Here is a 25911-nt window from a genome sequence, read left to right on the forward strand (position 1 = left end):
GTGGTAATGATTTCCATAGGTTAATTATGCGTAGCACATAAATATATGTTATCAGTTTCCAATGTACTGCCTTTCAATTTAATAAAATGCTCCCCTTATTCTTCTGTTATAGGAGGATAAATAAGAGCACCTGATTCACATTCTCTACACTGTTCATTATTTTACATACTGATATTTAAAAAGAAAGAAAGAAAAAGAAAATTACAGCCTGCAGACAATGGATATAAAAATGCTTTTTCCTGAATTTTAACATTAGGGAAAGTGATCCTTCCTGCTTCAAATGCACATTATAATCAACAGGTTGATCATTTTTCTTAGTGGAAATAAATAAAGAATGACACTCCTCACAAAGCACTATGCAGTATTGTCGTGGCTGTACTGGTACCAGGACATTAGAGAAGCAAGGTGGGCAAGGTAATACTCCTTGCAAAGAGAAGAATGATACCACTACATGGGAAGAAGAGGTTGAACTCCCTGCACAAACTGGTAATGTGGAAAACTTCATAAGGCACATATACCACACAGATAAAGTGAGTGAGTTTAAAATTGTTACTTAATATTTGTAATAAACTTTGAAAGCGTACAGCACTCTGTATTAAAACTACTCGTCGTTTTCTCTTATACAATGCCTGGATGCTCAAGGGGTCTTTTACAAACTATGCACGGCACTCCTAAAATTAGTTTGGGGGAAGTTCTATGGTCTGTGTTATACAGGTCAGACTGGAGGAGCACAAGGGTCCTTTCTGGCCTTGGAAGCCATGAAATCCTGCCAGTTCTGGGGTGGAAGATGGTGAACAGCAAAGCAGCAACAGGGGAAAGAGAAATTTTGACCAAGGATACAAGGGTAAACTCCAATTCTTATGAAAAACCCTAAGGAATCATTAGTGGCCTTAATAAGCAGACAAGGACTCTTTTTTTAATGTCTCATCCAAAAGCTCCACACACAGAAGCCTGTGATGGAAGTCAGTTTATCTAGCTTTGAAAGATTAAAGGGCTGAGACACTGCCAGATTTCAAACATGTGGTTCCAAGAAGTTTATTCAGGTTTTGCGGATTTTATCTTTTTTCTGGAGTGGAAGCAGAGCAGCTTACTTCTTTCTTTTCACGGCTGGACAAATCCATTTTTCCCCGTGACCCACCAACCGTGATCTCTCTTTTGCCAACATCAGAAGAAGAGGCCTCAGTTTACTTCCTGAGGGTTAGGCCCACCTCCATTCTGTTGCTTAGCTAAGCCCTGCTAAGTTTAAAACACTTTTCTATAGTTCTAGGACTACTAGTTATCATCCTTCATTGTATACACAGCTGAACTTACCCTTTCTGTAGTCGTGGGTAGAGGGAAGCATCCCCTGGTAGACATGATAGGGTAGAAGCCTTTGTAAGGCATCTTCAAATGATCGGAATGAAGTTTTATAGTCAGGGTGCAACACTGCTCCCTGATGTTTATGTAACTGTTCCAAGAAACTAAAAAAACAACAACAAAGGACAAGTCAGACAGTTGTACAAAGTGTATGGAAATCACAGACTCAAAAGCAAAGATAGCTATAAAAGCATTATGCTGAGTGGTTGAAATTCTAATTGCTCCTCCTTCCAATATATATAGGCTGTTTGCAGTGACTGAAGCATGATATACAGAGGTGCTCTATGGCTTACCTTCGCTGTCTGCAGAAAATGAGTTTTATGTGTGTGAACATGAAATACACATGTGCACACACGAGGAACACACCCACACACAATATTACTGATCACTGCTAATACTGTATGTAGTTTTATGGTTGCCAAAGGGTACTCATAACTGAATTATATAGCATCTTGTGAGATTTCTGGGCAGCAGCAAGAGAATCATAGAACAGGTGAAAGGTTCTTTTGATACATGGAATGTGACTCAGACATCCTATAACTCAATTATAAAAGTGTCCCCTGGGAGCCTTCAAATTATATTACTACACAGTTTTACTAATTAAGGAAAATGTAATTTATCTTCAAGTTAAATAGTCTCATCCTCCTGACACTAACAATAAAGTTGGTTGAGCTAAAATGGGCAGTGAAGGAATGTGGTCTGATGTGCATGTGTGAAGTACTATGTGCAGACATGGATATAAACGAAAGCAGCGTAATACATAGCTGGCTATGTTATAGGTGCATGTGTGTGTGTGTATGCACATGCTAAACACACTAACACAAAAGGAGAATGAGTGCAATCAGAGAGAAAGAAGAATGATTGACCATACAGGAAAAGAACCACAGCAAAATTCTGGAAGAATTATTCTCTCCAGTGTGAAATGTACATTCGACCAGTGTCACCCATGGGGCCCTCTGGAGAGGCACTGAAGGGCATGCTATGTTACCAAGAATTGCCATGCCATGATAAAGTATCATGCTTCCTCCCCAATAGAGTGGATTACGATGCACAACACTGCATGACTCCAAAGCTAACACAGATGCAGAATATTCTATTAAACTTTAACCTTACTATGCATGTGATGTTACTGTTACCCGTACACTGCTTTCTTTAACTTCTTAGCCTCCAACACACGCTCTCTGGCAAACACTTACCAAGCTTCTTTGCTGGGCTGTAGTGTAGGAGTTTTTTTCAGACTTCCAAGCTTACTATCATACTGGTAAGAAAAAGAAATGCATATGAAAGGAATGAGTAATCAATAGATTAGTTTTACTCTGCAGAGAATGATGAACTAACAGAGGAACCATCCAGCTCACATTAGAGAGAACTCTTTCTGTTCAGTAAATTAGTACAAGGAAGTTGGAGAATAAAATGGGATTGTAGGCTGGAGGAAATCAGTTAGATGATTTTGGAGATTCTGGACAAAGTGCAGAAAAAAAGGGATAATTCTTGCTGACAATTCTAACAAAAACAGCTTTGCTCACTTTAAATATGGCAGCTTTCAGGTAGCAGAAAACATACCGCTTCCTTTTGAAATTCCTCACTGATAGAACAGTAAAAAATAAAATAAAATTGAGCTATTATTTGAAGGAAATAAACATCTGTGTGAACTCACCTGCTGCTGGGATGGGACTGGGACTGAGGGCATGAGTTGTGATAATCCTTTCCCAACTACTTGGATCTGCAAGGGACCTTTTCCAAGATTCAGGCCAGAGATGGAGCTAATCACTCCAGGCTTGGCCTGCAGAAGAAACAAAGGATCTGTTTTATTTGGGATCCCAATATGAATGTAATGACTACAAATTGATTACCAAAACACACAGCAAGAAACTACTCGCCAAGAGGATGTCAGTCATCAGTGAAATGACTTAGGATGGAATTCCTTAGTGTTGATATGCAAACATCTATGAATAAATCTTTTTTGATGCGTAATTATTTTAACTTGCACTTCTAGAATGTACATCCCAACAGTATTTGCATGCCATTAAATAAATTGGGAAGCACATTAATTCCCTCAAGGAAGAGGAACAAAGCTCTCTTCCCCAGTGGTCTAATTAATATTAATAGGGATAATTATTTGTTTTCTTTTTACGAATTCATAGTACTTATAAAATCAAATAATTATATGCCAAAGTCAAATGGTCTCTGAAACTTAATTCCTTCTTCCCGCACAAAAAGAACAAACCTGGAGTGAAACTCACTAAGTTTTGTTCATCCTTGAAATGGACAAACTACTGTGAAGAAGCATTAAAAATGAAGCTCTCACCTGAACTGGCTGCTGTACGGCAAGAGGTGTTCCTGGTTTCCCTGGCACTGTAGTCACTTTCCCCCCAGAAACAGCTGTGGAGCCACTGGAAAATGTTTTACTCTCTGCAGGAACTGGAGCAGCTATACCTAGGAAATATAAGCAGATTTTAAAATGAAATCCAAGTTTAAACAACAATAGCAACATGTCTTGGATTCCTGCAGCATATTCCACCTTGAAGAATCTTTATAGACTATCTAGAGGTATTGGGTTTCAGAGTAGCAGCCGTGTTAGTCTGTATCCGCAAAAAGAAAAGGAGTACTTGTGGTTAGTCTCTAAGGTGCCACAAGTACTCCTTTTTTAAGAGGTATTGGGAAAATTTTCAAAGGCATCTAAATGACTTACGTGCTTTTGAAAATTTTGCCCACTACTTCAGCTATCACTGAAATGCAGCCACCTCTGCCAGCTGTTTAACAGCACACACCAACACTCCACAACAGGGCAGCAACTGAAGTGAAAAAGACCACCACCTAATTCAATTGAATACTAATGCAGGGGATTGTAGGGAAGCAGAATGCAATTATCAGGACACCAGGGCTAACCACCTCTACTCTTGAGACATGCACCAGGGGATCTTAACAACTACAAGTGGGAAAAATCTTAGTTTTATACCCATGCAAAAATCATTACTGCCAGCAGAGCAGAGAGTGACTGAAAATCAAAATACCACCACACCGTAAATATGTATTTTTTTTCCTTTCTTTTTTAACAAATGAAAATATGTGGACTTTTTTTCAATACCTCAGATTAGTTTGTTCAGTGTACCATGGGCATAACATTAAAAACTTTATTGATTTCCCGTTTGTGAAAATGCATGGAAGCAGCTGACAGGTGCCTAAAATAACTGATAGGCACAGTGTATCAATCTAAATAAGTAAACATGGGGTGGAGGGGGGGGCGCGGGAGAGAAATACAGAGCACCTGTAGTCTAAAATTCATCCCTGTATAGCGGACGAGCATAAGGCCTGCACATGATTTAAGTCCCACTTAAATCTTTAAACTAGGGTTTAAATGAGAATTAAGTGCTGCACTGACCCTAAACTAGCCTTTAGCATGGAGTGAATTTCACCCATAGGTCTCAAAGAGCTTTACACAAGAAGGTAAATATAATTATTCCTGTTTTTCAGATGGAGAACTGGTGGCTGAAAGAGGTGAGTGTCTTGGCCAAAGCAACACAGAAGGTGAGTAGCAGAACTGGTATTAAGGATGTCTTGACTCTCCAACCAGGGCCCATATCTGCTCCACCATGTTGGCCCCCAATCAACTGAGTCACTTCAGATTTATACTCTGTGAATGAGAGCAGCATTTGGCACCTGGACTTCAATGAAATTTGAGGGCACTCAGCAGCTCACAGAATCGGGCCCCTAGAGAGAAAGATGATGAACTTCCGAACATCATTCTTAGAATAACTTTTCTTACTGTATAGGCATTTTGAAGTGTGGAGGGGAAAAAATGGGGAAAGAGGAAGCTGAAAGTCCAACAGAAATGTAACAGAGTTTCCCCTTCCCCTCTCTGAGCACGCACGAGGCATGGCTTTAGCAGCTTACACGTTGATGTTGTTTTGTTTTGATCAACACCGATGTCTGCTGCAGCAGTGCTGCGAGCTATGCCGGCTGCCCTCCTCCAATACCACCATCTCCTCCCACTCCCTCCTTGTACTTGGCCCTTCCCAAGAACAGGAGCCACCTCACTCGAACCTGCAGTAGAAGGCTGGACTGCAGCGGGGACAGATGGGTGGCTGTGGACTGGTGCTTGCGTTGCTGTCACTGCTACTGACTGTCCTTGGCTGCTAACCAGGACAGATGAAGGCTGACTGCTGAAGTGGCTCAGAGCTGATGACACCTGGCTGGTGGAAGTCTGGTGTTTCGTTTGCAGGATAATCCCCTGGGGCACCTGGGTTGGATAAATGACAGAGGCTGAAAAGATGTCCTAGCACCACCTTTTGGCACATTTCATCCTTTTACCTTCCTTTTTAATCTGCTATGTACCGTAAATATTTCTACCCAGCAGCAAAACATGGGAAGAAAGGGACCCTCCCTTGCTCTCATGTTTCCAACACAGTCCACTGGCTTCCACCCTATAGCCCCAGGATCTCACAGAGTTAGGCGGTGAATGTAAAGGAAACAAAAAATGTCTTTGCTTTGCAGTGGGAATCTCCGGGTCTGTCAGCAACAAGAATTTAAAATCCCACGAACATGCCCTGTGTGCTTGAAATACAGCAGACTTGATCCCAGACTAAGTCCTTTCAAGGGAAATTTATTTCTAATATGCAGTTTTTTAAAAAATTGAGTTTGGCTCCCCTTTCCCCTGCAGATAAAGTGACAGTAAAGACAATATTTGGAATGTGGATTGTAAAGAATTTGTCTGATGCTGTCTTAGACATAAGGCCTGAGCCAACTCTCACTGAAGTTAATGGGAATCAACCGATTAACATGAATGGGAATGGATTGGGACCTACAACTCCAGGGCTCAAAGTTCGAAGTACTAATACTTAGGCTTGGTCTACACTATAGTTAGGTCAACATAAGGCAGCTTACAATGACCTAATTATGTCAATGTCTACACTACAATGGTGCTTCCGCTGATGTAAGTGGCCCACTACAGTGACTACACTCCAAAGGGGCGGACAGCTGGAGCCCTTTCCCCACCCCAGCCCTAACAGTCTGAGCTGTCAGTGGGGCGCAGGCTCACAGCTGTGAGTCCCCCACACCTTTCCCCACCTCCTGGTGAGGGATTGCGGGGGGTGGGGAGGCAGCTGGGCTCAGGTTCTCCTCCCCCTCACCCCAATCCCTCACTGGGGGGGGTTCTAGCTGTGAGCCCCACATAGAGCGGACAGCCTGAGCCGAAAAGTGAAATAATAGCAGCTGAGAAACTGACGAGATAGTCAGTTTCATTGCTGGTAGCCTCCCCCTGTGAAATCGAGCCCTGCACTGTCAGCCCCAGGGCAGGAGGGTGGGGGCGCTCACAGCTGTGAGACTGCTGGGCCGACAGCTCGGGTTGTCCAGGTGGGGGCCCCAGCTGTGAGCCAGCGCTCGTCTAACGGCGGGGGGAGGAAGCTGTGAGCCCCCTGCCTACAGATGAGGCGGTCAGCCCCAGAGCTGCCAGGCTCCAGCTGTCGAGTGTCCCACAGTGCCCCACTTCAGTCAGTGGAAGTGCTCCTGGGAGGACACGCACCACAGACAGAAGGAGCAAGTGTGGACATGAACCACTGCTTTAATTACTGCGGTAGCTGTACTTTGACTTAAGGTGACTTAATTTTGTAGTGCAGGCAAGCCCTCAGACTCCCTGGAAACAGGCAGAGACCCCAGCAGGGTTGAATTATTGCTCTGTCTGCTCTGCGTGGATAGGAAAGATCCCAAGGGGTACTTTTTCAAAGGAGCATGTGTTTGCTTTTCTCTCTTTGTCCAAAAATTTCTCTTCCTGTTTTGGTTCTTGAGTAATTCATGTTGCTAAAGAACTTGGAAGAGGCCAAACCCTGTAAATCCTAAATACTAAATAATTGTTTATTTTATGTACTATTTACATAGTAGTTGGTAGCAAAGATACACTCAGGGCTTGTCTACATGAACAATTAGTTTGTGGTAAGCTGGGGTGTCAATCTATCTTGCACCAGTTTGCTGCGGTGCTAACGTACATTAAGAGTTAGTTAATTCACTTTAATCTAGTCCTCTTTGAAATGGGATTATCAAAGTGAACTAAAATTGTTAATGCACAGCAGCAGGGTCCACATGGACAGGTCGTCCGCAGCAGGCTAGCATAGGGTACAGTCACACCCCAGCTTGCTGCAAACTAAAAGTTTATCTAGACAAGCCCTTAAACAGCTCCAAAACTATTCTACATTGTTATTGTTTCCTAAAGGTTGACAATGTCCCCATGATACTAAGGTCAAGATAATTCCTTCCCAGAGTACTATTTTAAAAACAAACAAAACAAGATATAACCCTGGTAGTCCAGATGATAGTTTTTTAAGGTGGTGACTTTTGCGATTTGCATATCTGTCCAGAAGAAGCTAGGCTGAAAATCTCTAATTTCTAATCCCTCTAACCCATCCATTTTCCTTGATATATGGGGGTGTATTTTTAATTTCTATAGAATTATATTTCTACAGACCCAGGCCAAGTTTAATTTACCTTCTTTGATGGCAATTATTTACCTGCTGGAACCTGTCCAATAGCTGCTTCTGCTGAGGAGCAGGATTTGGAATTGCAGAGAGTGTCTGGAATTGATTTGGGACCATCTGAAAACTTCTCTGTTGTTCTGGCGTTAGGTGAAGGGTCTGGGTTGGGACTGGCGGTTTGATTTGGCTCTGGGAAGGGAACTGGAAGTGTGGAGAATGCGTATGCTGAGACTCGGTTGGAGCCTGGATCTGGGACTGCAGCCGTGCCTGCACCTGGGTCTCAGGCGGGGACTGGATCTGAGTGGCAAGCTGAACTTGTAGCTGCACATGTGGAAGTGTTGCCAGCTGAGGCTGCCCTTCGGCCTGAGACTGTGGTGGCTGGAACTGTACCTGAGGCTGCGATGGGGGTCGTAAGGGGTGCTGGGTAGGACCGTGGGGGGATGATGTGATTTGATTCTGTATCACGTACAAGTTCTGCATTTGCGTCTGAGGGGTGCAGGACCGGGAGAGGGGTTCAGAAGGAGGCCTGGACAAAGTTTGTGGCTGGGAGGGAGGCCTTGAGTGAGGCCGGGAGGGTGGTCGGGAAAGTGGCTGTGGCTGTGATGGAGGACGGGACTGGTGGGGGGACTGCATCTGTGAGAGGTGTGCAGGCTGGAGCTGGGGACTCTCCCCCATTGGAGGATGAGGTAGCGAATGGGACGGGGAGGCTCCAGGGAGCTTCTGTTGCCCTGCGGGTAACTGAAACAAAGAACGAAACAGGAAATAAGTTAGTTAGGGCTGATGTGTCTTATCACAATCTTCTCATGTTCTTCAGGCATTTTAGGGTATGTCCACACAGCAGAAGCTCTACAAGGACTAGTGTACATGAGCTAGCTTGGATCCAGCTAGCGCGGGCAGTGACGAGTGCACAGTTCAGGCTCCAGCGCGAGGAGTACAAATCCAGTACAGACCCTGGGTACGTAGTCAGCTCGCAAGCTGCACTCTCTTCACTACTACTGTCACCTGTGCTATCTGGATTCAAGCCAAACCAGGTAGGCTTGCCTGTGCAGACATACCCTTAGACTGTACTGCAATGCAAACCACTCTTGAAACATAAAAAGCCTGGGGCTCCCAAACTGCTTTTAAGTCCAGAAAGCCCACTGAACTCAAGTCACTCTGTGAAGGGGTTTACAGAGGCATTGCCTATGGCAAAAAGAGCTTGAGGAACTGAGCTCTTTCTACCACTCTCCTCCTCCGGTTTATTCCAGAGAAGTGTTTCTTTGAGCTAACCAGAGCATACGTAGAGTGAGATTTCAGGGGCAGTTTCCAGCTCTCATACCTTCCACCAGGGATGCTTGTGGGCATAGTACTATCATCTGTAGATTTATTGCACTGGCTAGTCTGCTTAGAAGCTACCTTCAAAAATGTTTTAAAATCAGTAAAAGAAACAACTTGGGAATAAAACTTGAAAGGCATCTTCTATGGGTGTTCCTTAAGCTTCTGAAAACAGCTCCAAGTCTCAGCCAGTGTAGCCAACCTTTCCCTAGAAAGCCTTACTGCAGGGGTAGAGTGTTTGTACCAGTGTGTGAGAATATAAATAAAGCCCAGCCCTTTTGCCACACAACTGTGACACCATGAAAAAGGGGAGGGAGAGGGCGTCCAGCTTTATTTTGAAAATGTATTTAAGTTCCTTCCCTAGAGCCCCTGTCCTCGTATGAGCCCCCCGTGGGGCACAAGAACCTCCTTGGTTTTATTTACCCTCCTCTGTATTGCACCATCTTAGCTCCTTCCTATGCTCTCTTTGAATTGCTTAGAACCACCCTAGGCATACCTTTTTCTCCTTTCCCACAGGATCTAATCAAAATTAAAACGCCTTCCCCCCAAAGCCTGAGTCCACTGGTTCCCCGCATAGTACAGTATTGTACGACCACTACATTAGAGCCAACAAGCGTTGTTAATGGTGCTAACCCTATGAAGGCACTGGCCATTGTGAGTCCCCTGATATGAGAGCTAGGTCAATATCACGCTCTTTTAAAATTACGGGGGTGAAACTGATCTATTATAAAGTCAAGTTCTCAAGTCTTATTATGGCTAAGAAGAGCCTTTCGACTAACACACCACTTTAAGTCTACCACAGCCCTTATTATAACCATTTGCTACTAAAATATAAAGAATAAAAGAATAATAAAGCCTCTGGCCAGAACACAAATGTACCAGGACAGCAGCGTGCAGCTGTGCAAGGACAGAAGAAGAAAAAGCATCGCAAGACAGCAGCAGCTTCCAGCATTAGTGAGAATCTGCAGGCAAGCAAGCAAGAGCAGCAGGAATTCAGAGAGTAGACAAACGGGCAAGTGCCACAGATTGACAACAAGGGCCAGAAGGGGGTATGTTTTGAAGGGGAAAGAAAGATTCAATAGGCCTGCTGATGCAGCAATGCCTGGACATGTCCCAGTCTCCGATTATAAAGGCAATTCCCTCTGTCACAGACCTTGGTGTGAAAACATCTGTAACTCACCCAATCCAGAATGCTGATGTTTTATATATTGGCTGGAAACTTCCAAATTGAACTAAATTGCAATCTGAACTCCCATCTTCTCCAGGCTGCTCACATAATGATCACGGGTGATAAACTACTCAGGTCCATTTGATCACTTTGGCTACCAAGTTCCTGGATTCTGCCTGAAGTCTGCTAACCACACCTTGGAACCCTGACCCATGCACATCATTCTTCTCCCTTTATTGCTTTCTTCTCTGAATAAAAACAAGTTATATTTTCCTTTGTTTCTGGGCTGTTCTAAAAACAGGGATGCAGCTGCTTTTATTTTAAAACAAGGTGCAGCTGGATTTTGTTTCATCTTCTCCTAGCTATATAGATCCACCATAGAAAAGTGAACCAGAGAGCTGAATTTGGATGCTATAAATATTAGAATCATGGAGATATGAGATGGAAAAGACTTATTACAACATCATCCAAGCCACCTCTTTGCCAACATGTGATGGTATCATGCACCACAATTCTTTTGCTATAGAAATGGGATTATGAATATTTATGTGTACTTATATACACATTTTATAAAATGTGTGTATGTATATATATAAAATATAAAAACCCACACACATAATGAACTTAAACTTTTGATTACATTTGAGACTGGTCAAAAACATTTTAAAAAGCATACATTTTATTAACAATTTTCCTTTTTAACTTTTTTATTTTTTTTTTGGCAAACCTCATTGCCACCAAGAAAGAATGCTTGCTTGTTTCCACGTTTCTATATAGCACAAAGGCCAGTCAAAAATATCTCTCTGGGAAACTCACACAAAGAGTTTTATAACACATGGATTCAGGGGCAGACTCACTGTCTATGCAGTTACTACAAACTTACACCAATGTAACTGAAATCATAATCCTGCCCTCAGACTCCTCATGAAAAGTCACCCTAGTTAGAAGGAAGATAAACGTGCCAGAAGCAGAATTCTTTTCCCATCACATTTTTTGCATTACACCACAAGAGGGCGACTTCTGTTACTACTATAGAGGTTACCCCACCACCACCCACATCCAGGTTTGTTTTGAAATTTGAAAAATGCTAGTGTACACCTAAGAGATATGCTAATATTTTGTCCTTGTGTATTGGTCCCTCCCCTCCTGCAGAGAGAGAGAAGCAAAAAGCAAAAGGGAACTCTAAGAGGAAGGACCAAACAGATTAGACAGACGCTAAGGACAGAAGCAAGAAAGGAAGATAGGCCAAAGCAGGCTGTGTGGAATCACAACAGGTAAGGGCTACCTGGCAAGCCAGTGCCTGTTGGGAATGGCTGGCTGAGAACTGAGGTATAAGATTCGGTCCTTTGGACTCCACCGTTGCCAGATTCTGATTCTGGGTCAGCTCTCGGCTGGCAGGCGGCTGCAGAGCTGTGCCCGCACTGCTGCTCACTATCACTGATGCTGGGACACTGCTTGTGGTGCTGAGAGCTGTTGTGGCTATGCTGTAGATGGGCAGAGGCATTGGAAGGTGTGGTGGTACTGTGGACTGATTCAGATTGTTCTCCTGCTGCATTTTCAGGGATGCCGGATAAAACTGCTGCTGCTGCTGGCTCCGATCCTTCTGAAATTTCCAACAAATTTAGCATTGACCAGATTTCTGGTTCTTTCTCCTTCTTTTTTTCTGTTGCTGTTCACCATCCAACCCCCATATTCATTCAGGCCTTTGCTACTAATGGTACTCTATTAACAGTACCTCAACCAGTTGTCAAAAGCAAATCGTTTCTGCTCTTGCTCTTCATCATGCCCACCCCCAGATATTGTACAATACTTTTCAGGACTCTTCACAGGCACTAGGCAGATCCAAATTACTGTTCGGAAATGAGACTACCTCCTCTGAAGATGGGAAGAGTCTATATTTAAAATTCTGCAAAATTCTGCAAATTTTATTTGTCCCACCTCTGCACAGCCAGTGGCCTGTGCTCCCCAGTGCCATGCTGGAGCCTCCATATTTATTAGACAAATAAAATTTGCAGAATTTTGCAGAATTTTAAAATATTGTGCACAGAATGCCCTCAGGAGTAAACTGTATCAAAGCAACAGTTTATGCCCTACCGAGAGACGTAATGTGAAATGCAGAGAACATTTCTACTGGATGGTAGCTTTACACAATAATAGAATTTGATGTGATATCAAACTGCAAATAAAAACAAAAAACCTCAAAGCCAAGACTTTGGGAGCCATGTCTGAGTTTCCCATTCTTACTGCCATTCCCCACCCTTGTGCTGAGATAGTGCAGCACATGCAAGATTCATAGAAAGTCATTTATGGTTTAGACATGTGAGGGGTTTTTTCCTCAGAGTACTACCCAGCAAGAAGAGAGTAGGCTAGGGTTCATTTTTGTCTCTGAAGATCACAGCTTTTGTGAATTTTTTAGGATCTCAGTGACACTTCTCTCCTCAAGTTACTTTAACATCTGTACATTTCTTTTCTTGTATATAGTAATAAACAGTGAATATGGTAGTAAATGTTAGTGTAAAAGGGTTACTGTCAAGATCAAAGCCTTATATTTAAAATGAAATGTCCTCACCTGTGTTACTAACAACATCCAAAAAAATTTAAAAATTAAATAACTTCAAGCTTCCCTTTACTGTTCACCATCACTGAGGCTGTTTGTTTACTTTTTGCACTTTGGCCAATGAAATGAGACTGATTAGTTTCACTATCAGTTTCTATTTCCCGAGGCAGAGCTCTAAACTAGGCTCTGCAGCCTTGGGAAAGTTATTTAACCTCTTTATCTCACATTCACCATCTGTAAAATGGGGCTAATAATACTGTCTCAACTACCTCATAGGAGTGTTGTAACAGCTAATTACTTAAATGTTTCTACAGTGCTTTGAAAAGGTGGAGCATTATATAAGAGGTAATTTAAATATTATTAGTCATGTTCTGTAAACCCCAAAGTGAAACTGATTATGATTGCTAACTCTCTGCCCTTCTACTTGCTTTACATACATTACCTAATGAATCCCCACCTCTATGAGACAGGTATGTACGATTAGTATCATAATCACTTTTAAGATGCTGCTGTGTTCCAACTGCAGGAGACTGTCTTTTAATTTAAACAACTTTAACTGAATTAAAAAAGATAAAAACCTTTCTATTTATAATAGGTTATGCAACACCCCTCCCCCCAAAAATCCCCCCCTCCCACTTTTTTTAAACTACCACTACATCTGGGGCCCAACTTAGCTGACAGTGACCACTTTAAATGGATTATGCAGTTACTGTATCATATTGGTGAAGCAAGTATATTTAGAGGAATATAAAAACAAAGAAAAATCACAGATGACCCTAGTTTTGTATCTTGTAACTTGCCAGAGGATCTTAGTGACATTGAGACAAATGTAACCCTAGTATGGGGGAGGCACAGCTCAAATGATGTCAGTAGTATTTTGTCCATTTGTGTCAGAGGTAAATCTGGCCCATTGTCTTTTGGAGAAAGGCATGTGTGAGGATGTTATGGTAAACTGATAACACTACTTTTACGTACTATTTACGAGGAATTTAAAAAAAAAACTGTAAACCCCTATCTTCTCTCTAATGCAATTCAGTGACTTCAACAGGCTTTAGATCAAGCCTTCATCTTTTTTTGAATTAAAGAATAAAAAAGACGATGGTTTAAACTGATACCCAAAAGAAGGGAAAAGCCTGATCTAATCTGATATTATATAAACAGATGAGATGAGTCCTAGCTGCTTTGTGTCCGCACTCCTTAACCGTGTACATAGTGACTGCCTCAACACTTGTGATAGTGGGAGATGCTGAACTGGCAAGCCTGGACACTGAACTCTTATCCACAAGCAGAAGAACACCGGCAGTGGCAGGACAAGTCTCCCCTCACTAATTCGCCTCAGCAGAGAACTGGAGATAAAATCTAGGGGAGCCACGGGAACTCAGTCAACACGGCATGTTTATTGATCAGCTTCTCTTCTGTGACTGCCAGCCATGATGGGAGCTTTTGTGATCTGGATGCACGTACCACTAACCCACCTACTCATTCCACAGAAGTGATCGAATAGACAGCAGATGACAATAGGTGCCAGATACTATAAACACTAGGCTAGATTCAAAGTAGGTAAAAGGCTACATACTCATTACCAAACCCCTGAGACCACCCAGTTCTTCTAGCAGTTTTAAATTAAAACACACATACTAAGAGAGTAGTCTTATGATGGGATAACCACCTTTGAAACGTCATTTAAAAAAATAATTCTTGCTATCATACAGCATTTGTAGAGTGCCCAGTCTATGAGGAAAGGTTAGATTATGCAGCCTGAATCCTATAACTCTCCTTTGCCTTCCTCACAATAGGTAAAATAAGTGAGCCAACTAGCAACACTACTAATGTGATCATTAAAATATTTCACTTGCCTGTTGCAGAAACATCTGCATGGAATCTTGGTTTATGACAGTTCCAGCAGCTGTCTGGCCCAAGATGATCTTCTCTGGACTGGACGCCAAGTTAGGGCTGGGCTGTGAAGTCACAGGTAGCTGTGCTGGCTGCTGAGGAGGCTGCTGCTGCACATTCAGTTGAAGCTGAGGTGGAGCTGGAGGCTGGGATGCAGTCTGGACGGTCAGTATAGAGGACTGGTCACTGCTTGGCAGGAGGCTGGTGCCAGAAGCGGGCTGCGGCTGAATGAGGCCTGGACTCTGACTGCTGGTGGTGGCAGATGCCTGAATGCTCACAGCTTGGTTGAGGTTCTCAGTGGAATTTAACATAGCAACTTGATTTGGCAGAGTTACACCTTGGATAACGGTCTGCCCAGTCTGACTGATGGCACCACTGGCCAATGAGGCTGCAGCAGAGGGCTGACTCTGAGTGGTCAAGCTGCCAGCTAGAGAGACAGGCATCTGGAACAAAGTTGGCGGACCCACCTGACCAGGCTGCAGCTGAATAGGTGCAGAAAGAATGTGAGCCGTGCCATGCGCATTCTGTGATGTAAGCACCTGCCCCAGATTCAACTGGCTAGCTATGTTCTGATTGGTGAGGATTTGGGCAGGCAAAGCCTGATTGGTTATCAGCGGTCCACCAGGCCCTTGGCTAGTTATGATGTGGGCTTGGCCACTAGGGTGCGAAGTTGTTAGGATCTGTCCTCCCATGTTAGCCTGCAAGGCTGAGAGCTGCTGGGGTATCTGAACAGCAGAGGCACCTGCTAACTGCCCAGGAAGAAGGAACTGGTTCTGACCCTGTAACATGGCCTGAGGAACATGCTGCGCAGGGATGACAATACTGCTGCCTTGGTTTAGCAAGTGGACACTCATGGGTTTGCTGAGGGCTTGCTGCTGTGGTGGAGGTTGTTTGAACATGTTGGCAGACAGCCCTTGCGGGAAGCCAGACAGCACCACATTCTGTCCTGGTTTGCCCGCCATAAAAGTCAGGTTCTGTTGGGCCTTCTGTTGTTGCAGGGCAGCCTCGTTCTGGATGGTCAGGGTGGTATTATTGGGACCAAATGGCTTGGGGGTGATCTGGTACAGCTTTTGTTGCAGGACCCCTGCGGGTTTGGGCTGAATTGGCGTGGGTGTTCTGTGGATGATCACGTTTTGGGCCTGCACCAATGGGCTGCTTAAGTTCGATGTGACTGTGAGAGGCTGGGAGCCTTGGGTGGCAGATACGTTCCCAAACATGGAGTTTCCATTCAGCGTGGTAGTGGCCACTGAGGGCAGGTTCTTCTGGATGACAAGGCCAGCATTCTGTGGAGACACCCCCGTGGAAGCGAGGGTAACCTGCTGCTGCTCAGGTGCTGTCTGGGTGATGTAACTGCCAACAGGCATAGTGGCCACTTGGGAGGGCTGAACTTGTTTTGCAATGATTTGCTGAGCTGACTGGTTAATAGCCATCACCTGTTGCCCAACTACTTGAATTGGCCCAATTCCCAATGTCCCACTTGGGCTTCCATTAGGTAAGCCCTGAAGGTTGGAAATTGGCTGTATGGTAACATTCCCCAAGCCAACCTGCTGAAGAAAAGGCTGAACACTGATGGCCTTATTAACAACGTCTGCTCCCACTGACTGCTGCACCAGTGCTTGATGCGTCAGGACTGCAGGCTGCTGCAACCCAATTAGGTCAGCCCCACTGGAGAAAATCTGTGGCGTGCCATCAGAGGCAGTCTGAACCACTGGCTGAAGTGTAGGGAGCTGGAAAGACCCCAGGTCCAGTTCTGCCTCTGCCTCCAGAGTCTGTTCTGTAATGTTAGCCTCTTGCAGGCTCTGCTGGAGAATGTCACAGGGCTGGTCTGAGTTCTGAAGATTCGCCCCGCCACCAGATGGTGACCCCAGGATGTCATCTTCTAAAAAGTCTAGGTCAACGCTTGTTGTGTTCTGATTCTGTTCAGCGTTCAGATGGTTGCCAGAGGATTCTTGTACATGCAGCTAAAAGGTTTAAGATTGGGGTGGGGGGAAAAGCATTTAATTCAAACCCATGGAACAGAATTTTTAATCTTTCTGTGCTAAATGGTTGTGCACCCTTACTGGAACCTGTTAAAATGCTTTTGTGATCCACCCTAGAGTTGACTGCATCTCAGTGTTGGGCAAAGTGATCCCAATGTAAAGTTTGTGTCTCAATTTGCTAAGTACATTTGTAAACCATGTTGCCGTTCCAACAAGGTGCTAAATAAATGCATGATGTTATTAAAAGGAACCTGAGGCACAAAGAGTAAGTGCCTTGCATAAAGTCACATTGTGGGTCAGTGAAACAGCTGGTAACAGATGCCACATGAGCAAACTCACAGTTCCTTTGTTTTAGCCACTAGACTTCTATAGAGATTAAACATAAGAAAGAGAGGTAACAGCAACAGAGTTTGGAAAATATAATGCCTTTGTATTAATCAATTAATTAAAAAGTAGAATAAAATTGTTATTGGAACTAGAACTGAGATCTCCATATTCCAAAACTAGAAAAATTGTTTCTTGCCACTGACATTCAAATGAGCTCAGACATATGCCTCAATACACTGACTGACCTTAGAGGGTGAGCTCCTCAGAGCAGAGACTGTCCTTGAGTGTTTGGAAAGTGCCTACCACACAGTGGGCACTATTGGCTTTATCATGTCAATGTTTTGTATGAGGCAATTTTGGTTCCATTTGTTTTTGGATCTACCTGAAATTAAAATCTAACATTTAAATCCAAATTCCTGGAAAAGCTTCTTTGCTTTCCAACAAGTACCATAAAGCATCAGAAGCTTTAATAAATGGCTTTTCCTAAATAAAAACAAGTTCAATGTATTAAGAAAAGGGTAAAAAAAGTCACTAAGCTCTCTATTATATTGCAAGTACAAACAGCATACTTGGTGGAAAATAAAAAATACTGCCCATGATTCCAGTCAGATTTGTGCAAAATAATCAAGCGAGGATTTCCAGGGTCATATCCACCTGTTTCAACTTTATCCTATCTATCTGTCTGTAAACAAAACTGAGCACTCCCAACTCCAATCCTACATTAGAGGAAAGAACTAAGAAGGTGCTACATGTTCCTTACAATTTCTTTGTAACATTCAGCCCCTTTTTCCCCACAGTCTTTAAAGGATAGTGGTCTCATCATGCTTCCTTTTTTTGCTCCTCTGTATTCTCTGTCCTTAAAGTTTTCCCAAGTTTATAGAAAAACAAAACACAGACAGAGAGAGATGTGTGCGTATGAACTCATTTCCCCCTCCCCCACACATATGGGGCACACATTGAACCCATTTGTTCTTTCCTGCCCCAACTCTTCTTTAAGATTTTGGGGACTAATCCATGCATCCTGTGTAATTTACTCACCCTGGAAAACAGATTTATTAAAAACAAACTTGTGACAAAAGACAGGTTTCTAAAATGAATTTACCAAGTAACAATTTAAAAAAAAACATTATAAATACATACCCCAGCACCCTCAAAGAAGGCACTGGCTGCATCTCCTGTGTTGTCCAGGAGATCATCACTGTCGATCTGCAATTAAAAATATTTTATTTACTTTATTTAAATAGAATTAAACTGAATTTAGTGCTGACACTGTGAATGGTGCTGACTGGCAGTCACTGGAGACAGGTGAATGCTCTCCCTAGCCACAGAGCTGGTACACCATTTGTAGCAGTTGGGCAAGCTTCCTTCACATGCATTGTCCCCTGCCAACATGCCTCAAACTTGATGTGGAGAGCCCCAAATCTAGAGGTGGGAAGGTAGTTCTTTCTCCTGGGCTCATTCAATACTTGGCTTCTCTGATGAAGGGGCAAACAAGTACCAACTGCAGCAGCAGATATTGTAAGGTAGACACTCACCTACTAGGAGACAGACAAACTTATTTTGCTCAGGTCAGCAAACAATAACTAAAAGATAGGGATTTATGATCGCTAGCAACACAGGTGACTAAGTTGGGCCCATTCTTGTAAACTGTTCTGTGCAGACGATTGTGCATGTATACTTCTAATGACTTCAGTGTGGCTCTGCATGGAGCAGTTTGCAGGATTGGGTCCTTAGAGACAAAAAAATTCAAGAACCTATTACCAACCCCCTGAGCTGCCCAATCCCTTCTCTCTTAAAAAAAAAAAAAGAGAGAGAGACATTCAAGTTAGGGTGTCTTCCCCTTTAATTTAAACTTCACTGTCAAAAATGTTTGAATTTTAATATTTTGATTAACAAAACAAGTAAAAACCACTACTCACCTTTTCAGATCCATGTAAAAAATCATTCAAAGCCTGAGGATCACTGCAAAACAACATATGAAATTGTTTAAGGAGAGAACGTACAACCCAAATTTTAATCTGGAAAGAAATACATGTCCCTAATGAATATATTCACATAACTGGGCATCCACTTGCATTCTGACCGGTGGAAATCTCAGTTCACTGCTAGGGGATCGCTGTTATTTTTTTGACAGTCATTCCTCAGCTGCACTAGTGTGGGCAGCAGTCAGTTAATATTGCTTCTGCCAAGGCCAGTAACTCCTTACATGCCCTGTCCTGTCAGGAGCACAGAAAAGCCAGGAGATTCTATCATGAAAAATGTTGTATTTTGGTGAATGAAATGTGTCAATATGGACCTGAGAGCCATTTGGCTGCTCTATCACCTCAGGGACAGAATCAAATGTGGCTGCATTTTGAATAAAAACAATTAGGTCCCGTACCCTAGAACATTTTTCCAAATTTAAATTTGATACAAGATTTCAACCGTCTAAAACTAAATGACCAACAACATACACAGCTTTATACTCTATTTTTATATCACATAAATATACTGATTACATAACTTTACTGATTGTAAATGACAGGTTTCAGAGGAACAGCCGTGTTAGTCTGTATTCGCAAAAAGAAAAGGAGTACTTGTGGCACCTTAGAGACTAACCAATTTATTTGAGCATGAGCTTTCGTGAGTTATCTGATGAAGTGAGCTGTAGCTCACGAAAGCTCATGCTCAAATAAATTGGTTAGTCTCTAAGGTGCCACAAGTACTCCTTTTCTGATTGTAAATGGTGATTTTTCTTTTTAGCTTACTCTGTCACTAACATGCTCTTATTCCCCCTCCTCTGTTATTTCTGCAGGGCCCTACTTATCAAGTCACTGACAACAGTTCTATAATTGCAATAATCCCTTTTGGAAAATTAGCCGGTTAACAAGTAGTTTGTCAAAACATTAACTGTTCAGAGTTAACCTCAGGCTACTAGCTAACTAGTGCTGATGACAGCTTTCACCAGGCACTTCTCTCACCAAGCACTTTGCAACAGTGCTGTGAGACGGACTATAGCTGTACATTTTTAAGCGTGTGCAGTGCCTAGATGCTATAGTTATTAGCAAAACACTACAGAAATTAGATAGATTTATCCACATATGCATTAAATGGAACAAATGAAAAACAGAATGTGCAGAGTTAATCTACTGTTAATGTCTATTTCCCTGTAAAAATCAGCTGTGCAAAATGTTCTTAATTAAACCTACACAAACAAACAAATAAAAAAAATAAGTGCAACAAAACATGAAACCACAAATGTTTCAAACAAGAAAATCAGAGCTGGTTCAGCCAAAAAACTTCCTGTTGCTTAGAAACCCTTTCAGGCAAACCTAAGACACAGTGATGGTTCATGATTTCAATACAGACTTTAATCTGAAACTTTGCCTTTGAGTTTTGTATTGATATTTTGGATTCATTTAAAAGTGAAATCCAGGGGATACAAGTAGATTAAAAACAAAGAAAAGGCCTGCAGGGGTCCCTACGAAGAGACGCTGTTTAGTTTCACAAAGGTTTCTGTAAAAATTTCACATAAAATTATTAATTATTATTATTTGTTTGCAGGAGAGTCTACAATGTGGTAGTCTCTTTCAGCACAGCAAAGAAGGGATAGTCCCTGCCCCAAAGAGTTCACAATCTAAGACAGACAGGGGTCAGGGAAGGGGAGTAACAAGATTCACTATGGAAAGCATGGCAGAAGTGGGCAGTGCAGGGGCCTTTAAGAGGAGTTCAGGGAGGTTGAACCATGCAGACTGAACTGTATGGAAAAAAGCATGGAGGCAACTGTTTGAGAATGAGTGCAAAAATGAATTCCATGGAAATGCTCTTAACTCCAAACATAGAATCTCAAGTATTTAACCCCCACCCACCCCACCCGATACCCTAGAATAGTACAGAAGATGATAACTTAGCGAATTAGCATGGGGTCTGCTTCAGGAGGTGGTACTACTTACCAAATTACATCTAACAAGCATCGGCCATCTTCATCATCCATGTCAACTGAAAAGAAGGGAGAGAGACTGCATTAAAATTAGAAAAATACAGCTGTGCCATGCAGCACAAACTGTACTTATTAACTGCTGCCTTCCCACCCCCATCCTCCCCCCAAAACCAAACAAAAACAACCCCCCATCCACCCCTTAAACCCCAAAACAACATTTTGCAATTCAAAAGGTCTTTCTTTCACAGACAGACCCAATATATACACCTCATTTTATCCTGCTTATGGCAGATGAGTAATCTGTTAGTTAGATCATTGCTTAGGTGCTCAAAGGTCTTTGGGCTTCAGCACCTTAGAGCATAAATGCACATGTTAGCACATTCCATTCTTATTATTTATGTTGCTGTGTAATTTGGAGCTGGTTAAAAGAGCCAGACTGCCAGCCCCTGAAGTTTGAAGTCCCCTATTTCTCCAAAGAGAGACAGTGACAAGTCAAATTGCAGGTCCACGCGCTGGCCTCACCAACATACCCCAAGCCTCTACAATACTTATGGGGAATGTACGTATCAGCCTCCATTCAATCTTTAGCTTCCCAGCTGAGACTAGGGAGGAGCACACTGCTAGTCCAATTTATGGTTGCAGTTTTTCTGATGTGAATACTTGTCCACTGGATACTGAAGAGCCATCAATAACTTTCAGTCACTACTGATATAGGCTGGATTTGAAATGGTGACCTACAAGTGAAAGGTTCCAGCTCCATTTCCAGTCCATCAGGCAGCCTCTCTCTCTCTCTCACTCACACACACTTACTTAAAATTAATGCTTATGAAAATCAGTCCCTTGCTATCAGCTGGCAGCATGAATTCAGGTGTTTGTTTGCAAATTTATCCCTCACAATAACAACCCCTCACCTCATCTGGGCCTCTTCAGAACAGATGGGGGCCAAATAAATTCAACTGATTCACTATTAAGTGAAATCCATGATAAGACGTTAACCATATTAGAACTCAGCTCTTCAGATTGAATATAACATCTTGCAGACATTTGTTACAGAAGTAACTAGAATTACTTTGTTGTGTTTAAGAGGTTAGTTCTACACTACAGGGATAAAACATCCTTCCTCCTAGTTTTTGCTCCCCGTGTTCTGGACATTTGTTTTGCATATTAAATCACAAGTCTCTTTTGCCTCAGACCTGACTGGGTTGAGCATGCAGGGGGAAGAATCATCCCAGCTGACTTCGCAGTCATGGTTTGAGCTTCTGCAAGAAGTTCTCAAAAGGGATTCACGTGACTTACAGCCAATATATGCTATCACATTTTAACTAGCTCTAGACACCAGGGGGCCACCTCTCAAAAAACACTAGGTGCAGGATGCATCTGGACATTCCCAGGGTCGGTGAAAGGGGGGAGAAGAGAGGCAGGTGTACAGGATGGGGTGCACACAGCTCTCCATACAGAAACAAATGAGCTGTCTTGTCTTAAAGGGGCTTGAAGCTGGTTTGTCAGCTGCAGCTAGACAACTGCTAGAAAACCATTAACACTCCAGTGGTGACACTCTGCTACAGTACAGTACACATAACACTGAAGACTATATTATTGACCCCTTCAGATGTACATGCTACTTCTATTAATGTTAATGAGTAGTCCTCAGCACACATTAGTTCCATATCAAATCACATTGCCAGAAGTCAGTTTCCTGCTGTGAACACACTTTAATTCAAGGGGGTTTGAGTTTTGCCTTTTTTTTTTTTTATTTTTTAAATACATGAAGGACATTAAATAAAGGCTACATTGTGGCTCCCTTGGCAATAAGATGCCATATAAGAGAAAGCTGCAGGAGGGACAGTCTGTGCCACAGCCCTTGAAGGCAAAGACTGAATCACTGGTGACTGATACTCTTGGTGATCAGTCTTTGTTGGTGTGGAGGACCCTGAGGTTTGTGCTTGGGAGGTACCAGAGGCACTGAATCCACCACCTCCTGACCCAGTGCCAATGGAGTCCTAGACCTGTGGCTTTCTTACCACGCCACTACACCATAAGATGTATTCAGTTCTCTTGGGCTGAGCTAGTGCTCAATTTAGGCAGGGCTGGATCAGACCTCTCTGAAGTGGATTTGAAGGAAGATTTAGCCTCATGCTTATGAAAATGCTCCCTGCTCTCCCGACAAGACCCTGCTGAGACATCTGCGGGAGGCAGACTCCTTTGCTCCTAATTTGGACCTCGTGGCAGGAAGTGCACTCGTTGCTGAGTCAGGCTGACATACTGAAAGGGGGGAGATGGGGGGTGTCCCCAGCCTGGATCCGATTGTGGCCTCATGGCCTTTTTCATAAGGTGCTTCCTAAGGCAAGTTCCCCGTCCTTCCCAGGTACAGCTGGGAATGAACAGCAGATATTGCATCTTGCCACGATGTGGACTTCCCCATGGCAGTATAAGCAGAGTTGGTGATCATCAGTGACTGAGAAGGATCGTGGGCAGAAAGCACAGATTTTGAACCCTGGAGTTTTGGACATAGTCGAATACCCAAACAGGGTATGGGGCAGGGGGTTCTCCCTAGGTCAGGGAGACTAAATAACTAAAAAAAACTCACTAAAAATATCAGATAAAAATTTTAAAACTCTAGAATATAAAAATGATTTAGATATCTAAATATATTTTCACAGATAAAGAAGAAAGCCGAAGCTTCGGCTGGAAGTTCTGACCGAGACCATGCGGTGGGTAGAAGGAACAGGAGATGCAGTCAGTATGCCCTTGCCCTTTATCAACTTGGTTGGAGGAATGCGGTCAGCCAGGGCGCATTGTGGACCAACACACACTGCTTTCAAAACCCTCTGGCTCCAGGCATGGGGAGTGCATGCGTACCCAAAATGGAATACACATAGGACCAGCACTTGAAGAAGAAACATACCTTTCTTCATTCTGAAAGAAAGTGTTAAAGTCCTATACCGAAGGCAGAATCTTTTCCATTTCAAAAGGACACAAATAGGATAACTTTCCAACTAATTTTTAAAATTCTCCCCTCTTCACTGTTTATTAGAATCCAGTAGAAGTTTGAAGAAGAAATATTTCCTGAGAGGCATACTCTGATAAGGACTCATATTAAGGATTGCTAAAGGAGTAAGGACCTACTCGTGATTTCAATGGAACTATTCATAGAATGAGCTGCTACTCAACATGAATAAGGGTATCAAATTGGGGCCATTAACAAATAATTTTCCCTTTCAAAACATGCTGTTTTGTTTTTATTAGGTTTGCTCATGAACAATGGACTGCTGGGGTTGATTAATTTTAAGGAAAGAAGAAAGCACTAAAGCATTGATTTAGAATGGCCTTTGCATGGAGATATTCAGACAACAGCACACAGTGACTGTTACTTCTTTGGACATGACTAAGTCACCGATCATCATTTTTGCCCATTCATCTCAGAGTGGAGAGCACACTTTGTTGGTTTAACAAATAGCATTTGGGAACGTGGCCTTGACTCCATCATGCAAGCCTTCATCTCCTTTCACCTTACTGGAATGGTATGGAAAAAGCAATTGCAAAGTCGCAGTTCTCCAGACTCCAGCACGTATAGATTAACACTGCTGCCTTCTCAAACACACAACATGCGAAGACATTTTCTCCCGTTCATTTCAAGACACCGTTCAAAATTGCCTTTGATTTAAAAAACTCTTTGTTAGTCTGGAGCAAATTATCAGACAGACCATGCCTTTCAACACTCATCCAACCAACTAGCACTAGACTCCTCTGTTTCTTCACCAAATCTCTGCCATTCTGGGTGGAAGAACCTTCTTCTCCTTGGCAACCTTCCTGTAGCTCTTTACCTATTAAATTCACCACCTCATTTAAAATTTCATCAGAAAGCATAACTCTTCTCTACTGCTGTTACATCATAGTTTCCTCCTCCTCCTCCTGCCCATGCCATTATTTAATTCTAATTGTATTTTTAGTTCTCTAAAGCATTCTGATGATCCTGCTTGTGGGAAAGACAGTATATACAACAAAATTGTATTGTATTATACTGCGAGAGGTCTCAAAACACTGACTGATTTGGTGTACAAATAAAACCATCATGATTATACCTTATACCGGGAGGGAGGGATGGAAAGAAGGAGGGGAAAAGGAGGAAAATCTTTTAAAAAGTTTATATAACCATGGATTATTATCCAATTAAAAAGTCTAACAATTTCATTCTGCTCTGTCATTCTAGTGCAAAGCAGTTTTATGAGCATTTAAGGGTTTTATGAATGAAAATGTTGTTTCTTTTCTCACCCTTGCACCCACAAATAATCTTAAGTATAACAAATAAGGACTTCACTAAAGCTTTGTCTGTTTTAAATGCAAATTCACTGGAAAACACAGGCTTAAGTGAAGCGGCCACTGCTGTTCACTGAGAATATGTTAATATTTTGGAGGAATCAGAGACTCCATAATTACCACTATGATAGGGTAGATTAAACCTACTATATGAGCTAACTGACCTTTAACCCTTTTCCTGACTCTACGCCTATATTTGAGCTGGAAGGTGTGATTCCCAGTTTGCACACATGTATCCACGCTAACCTGAGCAAAGCAAGTGCAGGTACAACCACGTGAACTGGGAATCATACCTCCCAACTCAAGCGTAGACGTTCTCATAGATCGTCCAGTAGTTCCAACTCCAATTCACAAGGCAGGACTCCTAAAATCATGAGACTACTTAAAATTTTTTTAAATCTCATAATACAGTTAGAGTTATTTTGATTTACCTTCTGTTTTTCAGACCTTTAGAGGTCATGTTTATAAGCTTTTCTCCATAACCAGGAGGTCCATATGTTTACTTTAAAAAAGCTGAGATTCTCATGTATTCACTTGACTCCAGGAGCTAGGGCTTTATGAAACACATCAAATATCACAAGGCTTGTGATAAAATCATATGAGAGTTGACGACAGCC

The 25911-nt window shown here is 42.6% G+C and overlaps 1 protein-coding gene across 5 annotated transcripts in view; it reads right to left on the reverse strand.

Annotated features, from left to right (window-relative positions):
* The window catches only part of BICRA (BRD4 interacting chromatin remodeling complex associated protein), a 114125-nt gene that overhangs the window by 12509 nt on the left and 75705 nt on the right, over positions 1-25911 (reverse strand). For 4 of the 5 annotated variants that reach the window (XM_048832779.2, XM_075122646.1, XM_048832778.2 and 1 more), the window contains 11 exons: positions 20991-21036; positions 18978-19020; positions 18199-18264; positions 14716-16713; positions 11588-11905; positions 7857-8558; positions 5401-5596; positions 3665-3792; positions 3014-3139; positions 2553-2614; positions 1312-1460 (listed from right to left, as the gene is read on the reverse strand). In XM_048832779.2, coding sequence (XP_048688736.1) covers positions 1312-1460; positions 2553-2614; positions 3014-3139; positions 3665-3792; positions 5401-5596; positions 7857-8558; positions 11588-11905; positions 14716-16713; positions 18199-18264; positions 18978-19020; positions 20991-21031 — 3829 coding nt within the window. In that variant the 5' untranslated portion in view covers positions 21032-21036. The remainder of the gene's footprint in view (positions 1-1311; positions 1461-2552; positions 2615-3013; positions 3140-3664; positions 3793-5400; positions 5597-7856; positions 8559-11587; positions 11906-14715; positions 16714-18198; positions 18265-18977; positions 19021-20990; positions 21037-25911) is intronic. The other variant, XM_075122647.1, reaches the window with a different exon arrangement.

The sequence above is a fragment of the Caretta caretta genome, chromosome 23, assembly GCF_965140235.1.
Source record: "Caretta caretta isolate rCarCar2 chromosome 23, rCarCar1.hap1, whole genome shotgun sequence".
Classification (NCBI taxonomy): domain Eukaryota; kingdom Metazoa; phylum Chordata; order Testudines; family Cheloniidae; genus Caretta; species Caretta caretta.